Here is an 8,983-nt window from a genome sequence, read left to right as displayed (position 1 = left end):
TTGTTCTGTCTTGTGTTAATGCCACATCACCCCTCCCACTTCACTCAAATGTAGATATAAAATCAGAGATACGTAAGTTCTAATCAGTTGTGTATTTGTGAAGTCTTTGAAAATGTAATAAGTTTTACGAAACGCGCCCGTGTCGCGTCAGACTAGAAATAAAAATGAATTTTGGAGAAGTGATTTTTGATTTACCTCCAACAGTGAAGCGTAATGTACGAAAGATTGAGAAAATTCGTGTTAGAATTATTAATCTTACTTTTTCGGTCATATTTAATAATATATGTCTACAGGAAAGACTGCTACCAAAATATACTAATATATATATATATATATATATATATATATATATATATATTGCTTCAGGACAAATTATTTATCTATATATTAGTATAAATTATGTTTTAATTAATGTTTTAAATAAGTAGTGTTTAATCAGGAATAAAATATTCCAATGGGGCAAAATAGTGTGTGGAAACTTCACAGTTTAATTGTGATGGCATTTAGTGAGGTGATTAAGTCATTATTACAATTGTATTTCTCACTGCATTCTGTTTGACTGGATAACTTGATTTATTTTTTGTTTCGTTTATTTTTTTTTTTGGTCAGCAAATATAAATAATGTTTGTTTCATGAAATATTATTTTTCCTTGACACCAGAGGTTAGGCATGTTTTATGTGTTAGCTTTTCCAGTCCTTGACACTATGGTAGAGATGTCATACCCCGGCACCAAGGCAGGGATGTCAGGTCCCAACACCATGACAGGGACGTCAGGTCCCAACGACATGACAGGAACGTCAGGTCCCAGCACAATGACAGGGACGTCAGGTCCCAACATCATGACAGGGACGTCAAGTCCCATCATCATGACAGGGACGTCAAGTCCCAACACCATGACAGGGACGTCAGGTCCCAACATCATGACAGGGACGTCAGGTCCCAACATCATGACAGGGATGTCAGATCCCAACGACATGACAGGAACGTCAGGTCCCAGCACAATGACAGGGACGTCAAGTCCCAACACCATGACAGGGACGTCAGAGCGGGATAATACAAACTTAAGCATACAATTCGACTCAGAAACTCACACAGAGCAAGAATGGAAACTCGAGCTGTAGTCACGCTCACAGAAAGTGAACTGTCTGAAGTTATAACGAGCGAAGTCTAGCAAATTTCAATAAAAAGAACACAGGGAGAGGAGGGAGAGGAGAGGAGGGAGAGGAGAAGAGGGAGAAGAGAAGAGGGAGAGAAGAAGAGAGAGAAGAGGGGAGGCAGAAGAGGAGGAGGTGTACTATTTTGTTTATTATTATTTTCTACCACAGACGTGGCCACACATTTACAATGCTAACCAACATATATATACATTTTCTTCTGGACTTAGTTAGAGATCTGTTAAACATACAATTCAGTGATTTATTGAACAATCAACTACAGAAGGTGATTGTAGTACTTTTAAAGTGTTAATGTAACCTACAACCATAAATGAAGAGCTGTTGGCAGCATACTCATCGAGAAGGTAATCGGAGATAGAAGATGATGATGGAAATTGAAAGCTGTGATGGGTTGGGTGATTATATATCTCACTCTGAAATAATGGAAGGGAATGCAATATTGAGAATGCAAATTACGAAGAAGAGAGCCCTAAGCCAGTACGACTATATAGCACTTGGAAGGGATATGAAGACTAGGAGCTGGGATTGGAAGGAGGTAGCGGCATGGTGCCCCAACCCCTTGCACCATCGAGGATCGAACACCGACCTGCAAGAAGCGAGGCCGTCACTGGCCCGACCAGTATTAATCAACTATTTACAGAACAATATAAAGCTTCACATTATAGCATGACAGGTATAATGATGTTGCTGGATGCAGTAACATCATTGTTTTGTTTTGTTTAATCAATATATCATCCGGACCATCAAATTAGGGGATAATGATGACCTATTCATTGTAGACCTGACTTTCAAGCTGATTCAGAAATGAGGAAGGACAGCATTAAACTGACGGGGCCACAGACGGTAGCACACGACAGGAGTGTAATGAGACAGAGGCTAGATGCGACCAGAAAGTAATCCCCACTCTAGGAACAGACAGTGAAGATGACACAGACTGACACGGCCTCTAACAATGGAAGGCAGCGAAGCGCATGTACATAAGGGATATACATAATATACAGCATGTTGACCAGACCACACACTAGAAGTTGAAGGGACGACGACGTTTCGGTCCGCCCTGGACCATTCTCAAGTCGATTGAGAATACTTCAGCCACGTTATAGTGACTCGTCGTCTGCTAATGTACAGCATGTTTAAATAGTATACAGGATGCGTAAAAAAATACAGAGCAGAGGTTTTCAAACAACGGAAAATTCTTCCCTGAGAGTTTTCACTGTGGACGAAGGGGGATTTTGACCACAGAGTTCAACGGTTGCAATATTGATCTTCCTACACACGTCTGTGCTACAGACTGTTCACAATCTACAGGACATCATACTTTAGTGCATGTCACAGATCAAATTAAAAATATAGATAAATATTTCACTTTGTATCTGTGGAAATATTTCATGTTGGTTTTTATTTAGGATTGGTTTTTATTCACAGATTTTGGAGCCCATCGTGAGTGTAAAAAACAATGTTCGACCGTCGATAGATTGAATATGAACTCACATCTATCATCATCAACTGGTGAACAATGGCTTCATACACGACCAAACGACGACTTTGTTACAACATTCGAACAAGTTTCAACACCTAACAAGTTGTAACAACCAATATATATATAGAGCAAGTTGAAGCAACGTCACTAATACGTCATAAAAACATTATAACAAGATGTAATAACTTTATTACAAGTTGTAACAAGTGGAAAATTGGTACAGTCACGTTTTGTGTTTGCAGGGAGGATCAATGTGTTATTTGCAGCAAAACTTTTGTCAAGTGACTTAATGAAGCCAATGATGCTGAAGCAACATTGTTCATCCTGAGCATAAGAACAACGATAAAAAGGTTCTTTGGAACTACAGGGAGGGGGGGGGGGGGAATGCTTTCTAAAAGATGAGGCAGGATTCAACATGGCATTCTAAGAAATGAGTCACATGGTTATTGAAGTTTCTTGAGATACATACGCACGCACACGCACACGCACACACACAAACACACACACACACACACACACACACACACACACACACACACACACACACACACACACACACACACACACATACACACACACACACACACACACACACACACACACACACACACACACACACACACACACACACACACGCACACACACACAGGGAGGGACCCTGATAGCGGAGTGGACAGCGCTCTGGACTTATAACGCTAGGGTCCGGGTTCGATGCCCGGTGATGGCAGAAACAAAATGAACAGAGTTTCTTACACTCTGATGCCCCTTGTTACCTCGCAGTAAATCGGTACCTGGAAGTTAGACAGCTGTTACGGGCTGCTTCCTGGGTGTGTGTGTGTGGGGGTGGGGAGGGTGGGGGGGGATTAGTTAGTTAGTAGTTAGTAACAGTTGACTGACAGTTAAGAGGCGGGCCGAAAGAGCAAAGCTCAACCCCCCAAGCACAACTAGGTAAATTACACATACACACACATGTGAAGCGTGGGGGGGGGGGGGGGTAAGGGGGTAGGGGGGTAAGGGGGGGTTTGGTAGGGGGGTGGGGTGCGGGGGGGGAGACTTGAGAACCATCTGCTTCTCAAGTAAAAGAATGAGAGTCGACGGGAGACATTGTCTCTCACCCAAGTGCGTTTACTCCTTCACAATCTCCACGATGCGTGGCGGGGACGAAGGTCACTATCCCCCTCCTCCTTGTTTTGCTACCTTCAGTCGTACTAAAGTTGGACTCGCAAGACTAAACTCGCCGGAGAGCGACGACCACTGTTCAGACTTTTAGAGCGAGTGTGGTCGTTGTGCAGACAATTGCTGTTATCTAAGGACAATACAACCGCTTGGGCAGAGGAGGAAGGTGAGGCTTCTCTTCTGTTATGAAGACTAAGAAGAGCAAACGACTCTTGTCTTATGACAATGGCACTGTACAGGACCCTCCACTGTGGGGCTGTGTTGTCGTCTCCTCTTACTCTCTTGCTTGCTCTCTCTCTGATGCTCTCTGTCTCTCTCTCTCTCTCTCTCTCTCTCTCTCTCTCTCTCTCTCTCTCTCTCTCTCTCTCTCTCTCTCTCTCTCTCTCTCTCTCTCTCTCTGCATCTCTGCATACATGCCTGTCTGTCTGTCTCTATATCTCTGTCTGTCTGTGCCTATCACCCTCTCTCTCTCTCTCTTCCTCTCTCTCTCCCTCTTCCACTCCCTCTCCCTCTCGCGATGTTTATCTCGCTGAACCAAAGAAATTGGCCTGTGCTGGAAGATTGCCAACGGACTTGAAACAAAGTTTAGTCTAGACTATTTTTCCCTCCCCAACTGCTCAAGAAACATGAAACAAACTGCCAGAAAATATGTCCCTCATTAGAATCCCTGTTCCTTCATCAACCTTTGATTGATACGCAATCACATGCTCAAGCGAGTTTAAACGACGTCATTAAGGGAAGTATGGAAGACGAGGGAGAAATATGAAGAGACATCTTCAGTGTCTGACGGGGACGTCACTTAGGGTGGGAGTTTGTGCTGTCTGTTGAAACACATGGGTCGTACCGTCAGTCTCTGTGTCCCGTACATGGGTCGTACCGTCAGTTTAAGTGGTGTGAGTTAAGACCGAAAGGAAATGAACGTTGACCTGCATAAAGCGCGACCGTCACTCTACCATCCAGCCTTAGTGGTTGGAGAGAGTTAAGTCAGAGTGTAGAGCAGTTTAACTGGTTCGTCTCCGGCTTCGTCCTGGGACCTCTGTTATTGTTCTGTATACTGGCAAGACACAGAACTGAACAGTAACACTTGCCGACGATGCTGAAAATAAATTTAGAAGCAGACACAAATTCACAACATACACTCCAGACAGGCTTTTCAAAATGGACGAAAGAGTCTCAGAAACAGTTTAATGCTTAATGTCAAGGTTGTGAGCCGCGGTGTTGATCAAGGCGTCACAAGCGGGCCTCCGGGAAAATGGTGGAGTTGAAGAATCCGAATGCGAGAAAGTTTTATGAAATTCATGATTAATATTAATCATTAATATGGATCTTAATCCAATGTGTCAGGGTGTTAATGTCCGGAATAAGGCAAATGGGATACTGGGATTTTTTTGTTGTGAAGAGTTTGCAACAATACATCTATTGACATTCTTCAGCTTGATCTTCTCCTTATAAGACACCGTTGGATTAAAAGAGTTCAGTTCAGGTTTGCGTACTGAAAAAAGGGACATAAATTCCCTTGAACGAGTACAAAGTAGAATGACAAAGTTAATCTTAGTTTTTAGAAGCCTTATGAAAAGGTTAAAAATAAAAAATAACCCAGATAAATTAACATTCTCCACATAGACGAAGAGTTAGAGATTAATGATTAATATTATTACATGACTGAAATATTCAAATGGGAAAAATGGGTATAACAAAAGGGGGAAAATAAAATACTATATCAACTCAAAACTACAAATAATGGACATAAATGGCCAAAGTTTTTGATTGATGAAAGACCTGGGTAAATGGTAGTTTGGCAACAAGGGGTCTGGATGCCCTGGATTTATGGAACAAATTACCTGGGTCAGCAAAAAGTATTGTTGGATCACTTAACCATTTCCAGCGTAGGTTAGACGTATTTTTGAACGAGTTTAGGTGGATATAAATAGGAGCTGCCTCGTGTGGGTTAACGGGCTTAACCTGTATTCTTATATTCTCATGTAAGGTATAATTTGCCAGAAAACGTATGTCAGATATGATGTGTGTGTGAGGTTTGATGAGATAGATATGATGTTTCAGGTATAATGTGAAGGGTATAATGTGCCATGTATGATTGGTATGGAACGTATGACGTGCCAGATATATGATATACCAAGTATGACGCCTCAGGTATGATGAACCATAAGAAATGTTTAGTGCGTTCAGCTGTAATCCCTGGAAACACAAACCGAAACTGTCTCTATTTTCCGCTTGTTACAACTTGTAATAAAGTTGTTACATCTTGGCTTAACGTGTTTATGATGTATTAGAACGTTGTTACAACTTGCTATATTGGTTGTTATAACTGGTTAGGAGGTGTTAAAACTTGTTCGAACGTTGTACCAACGTCGTAGTTTCGGTCTGTGTTTGGCGGGAAGATCCTGTTAGAGATAAACAAGCTTGGTCAACACGCTGCTAATCAGGGTGCGTGCGCAACTGCATTGTATTCCCTCTGATTATGCTAGCTAGTCATTGTACTCCCGAGGTAACAGTCTCGACCATCAGAGGACTTAATACGCGCCGTATAAAGCAGAGTTCCTGCGTTATTAAATTTATAATCCTATATAAAGCTCTTGAAACGACGTGTCCGAGGCTAAGTGTTCTCCTGTGATAAGCTTAGAGCTAAGCTGCGCCGAGCAGCTCTGCATGTCCTCCAGAGGAAACTTATGTTTTGCTGAGTTTGGCTAAGCGAATAGTATTAATCTTCACCCTAGCTCTCACATCTCACATACGTTCAATTTCCACGGGTTTTCCTTAATTTAATACGTGTGTGTGTGAAAGTTTAGAAACCCATTTAGAGAATAATGCCCGTGGGGTCAAGACCAGCACTGACGTAAACACAGTCTAGTTATTTGTGTTTGTATGCCCTGGGCACGGGTACTGGAGAGAACAGGTGTTGCTGCTACACACACACACACACACACACACACACACACACACACACACACCTGCTGAAGAGCTAGGTCACGGTGTCACAGGTAGGGCAGGTGGTGTTGTGTGAAGCAGAAAGGTCTCTTTTAGTCTTGATGATGGTAGGATAATCCTATGAGTGAGCTTAGTTGGATGAGTGTTTGTTATGTAGTGCCTCGGCTACGGCTCCTGTTCCTTTGTCGTCGTGTGTCTGTCGATACTTGGTCGATACTGGTGATAGTCAGGAGCTTGGAAAGAGATCATGTATAGCAATATGTTGAGATCGTTGTGGCTGACAGGTTCCCCAGAGAGCGTGTAATGTCTTTCCGTCTCTTTCAAGGCGCTTCGCAAGGTGCTGGGAGATTTATTCCATGAGGAAGTGGGGGACTCATCTTGCCCTTGGGGTAAATGGGGAAGAGAATCTTTTGATGAGTGTCGGTAAGGGGTCACGTTTCTGTCAATGACGGTTTCAAGACTTTTTCTTCCATCTTCTTCAGGAATCTCTTTTCAACGGATTACAAGATAGAGAAAAATGTAAAATATATTTCACAAGTCGTTTAGTAAATATTTAATGTGTCTGTCTATGGTGGAAAGTGAATAACATTATTTATATGCTGAAAAATATGTTCATTATTATATTTTAAAATTTACTACATTTTTTTATTTGTATTTACGCTGCTCCAATTTAAAAAAAGTATTTACACGTAAAATATTTAAGTGTGTTTTGAAGAAGTTCTTATATTATAAACTTTTCCTCGTCTCCTCCAGTTATATAGTTTCTAAAAATATTCATTAAATTAAGCACTCTAAGTTAGGAAATTTAAATTGTTCAACCCATCCTCAGGCGTTGCTTGTCGAGGCAACGCCTGAGAATGACGCCAAGGGTCATGTGTAAGAACTTGGACTGGCTTCAGTAAAGTCCTTCAGAATTCCTGTGATTTCAGAAGAAATCCGGACAGAGTTAAGAAATGACTCGTGTACCATTCCTTGTATGACTTCTACAAGTCAGCGGCGATCTAGTGGTAGGGTATGGGGGCTTGTCATTGCCTTGGTCAATGGTTCATGCCCACCTCACTGCCCTAAATTGTGTGGAAATTTGGGTGAGAGTCACAGCTTACAGGACACCGCAACTGTGTAACAGCATTAAGCAGACCTTATTTATAATTTATAAATATAAATATATTTATATATTTATATGTCAGGCCCCACTGACTTACCTATGCCCAGTGATTTAAGTAGGTGTTAGACATCATTTTGTTGAATAACTGCTTTAGAAAAATATGCTTATTTGGATCAAGTTGTGGAGGAAGGTGTTCTAAATCGCTTCTTGAAAGCAAAATAGTTTACTATTTTTGCAAAATGTTTGCTAAACGGTCAACCCGTTACCTGATTACTGGTTGTAACAGTACCATCCTCTCAGATTGATGGTGAGATTGTGTCCACAGATGAATATCGCCTGCCGATCTTAAACCAGAGACCATCAGACTTTAGATCCAACTCTTCCTCATGCAAGTTTTCTTCCAGTTTTTTATTCTTACGTAGAGACAACCCGTATGGTTAACTTCTTTCGTTTGACGACAATGTTATCAATGAATGTTCGTGTTGTGAGCAGACTTATGCCTTCCATATCTCCTCAAGGCCGTGTTTCTTGCTTCGGCAGCCACCTGGGATCGTTAGCCAAACCATGGGTTACCTTACCTTGAGGTTACCTTGAGGTTACCTTGAGGTCACCTTGAGGTGCTTCCGGGGCTTAGCGTCCCCGCAGCCCGGTCGTCGACCAGACCTCCTGGTCGACGTGTGATCCTGGGTGATCAAACGTCCACGTTACATGCTACCCGTGAGGAACGTCTTTGCTAGCGGTCCAGTATACGATTAGTGACGGCATTTGTTTGACTGGTAACATCGACCTGGGACAAAGCAATCTATTCAACTCATCAGCTTAGCGTGGGGAGCTGACCCGTTTCCTCTGTTAAAAAGTCAGGCTATGTGAGATGATTCTTCACCCCCCCCCCCCCCTGATCTGTCGAGATGGCTAGTGTAGTGGAGACTGCCTGATGATCTGATGATTCAGCATGTCCCTGGGGGGGGAGGGGGGTGCCCTGGACTATACTAGCAAGTCAATCAGTTAAGACCGGATCAAGGGAGGATCCTGAAATAGGAGTTGGGAAGGTCACAAGACTTCCATTCTCCAGGTTTAATGCTACCCAGAGGTCGTCAAAA

The 8,983-nt window shown here is 42.4% G+C and overlaps 1 protein-coding gene across 1 annotated transcript; it reads left to right on the top strand.

Moving 5' to 3' along the window:
- The first annotated feature begins 705 nt into the window (after positions 1-705).
- Positions 706-1,122, top strand: LOC123760749 (collagen alpha-2(I) chain-like). The gene has a single exon (XM_045746534.2). The coding sequence runs from the start codon at positions 706-708 to the stop codon at positions 1,120-1,122; it is 417 nt and encodes a 138-aa protein (XP_045602490.2).
- Positions 1,123-8,983: the final 7,861 nt, after the last annotated feature.

Source organism: Procambarus clarkii, chromosome 21 (genome assembly GCF_040958095.1).
Source record: "Procambarus clarkii isolate CNS0578487 chromosome 21, FALCON_Pclarkii_2.0, whole genome shotgun sequence".
NCBI lineage: Eukaryota > Metazoa > Arthropoda > Malacostraca > Decapoda > Cambaridae > Procambarus > Procambarus clarkii.
Note: the sequence above shows the minus strand (reverse complement) of the source record. Positions and strands in the feature narration are given on the sequence as shown.

Coding starts and splice junctions, on each gene's coding strand:
- LOC123760749 (XM_045746534.2), top strand. CDS start 706: ATGGTAGAGATGTCATACCCCGGCACCAAGGCAGGGATGTCAGGTCCC.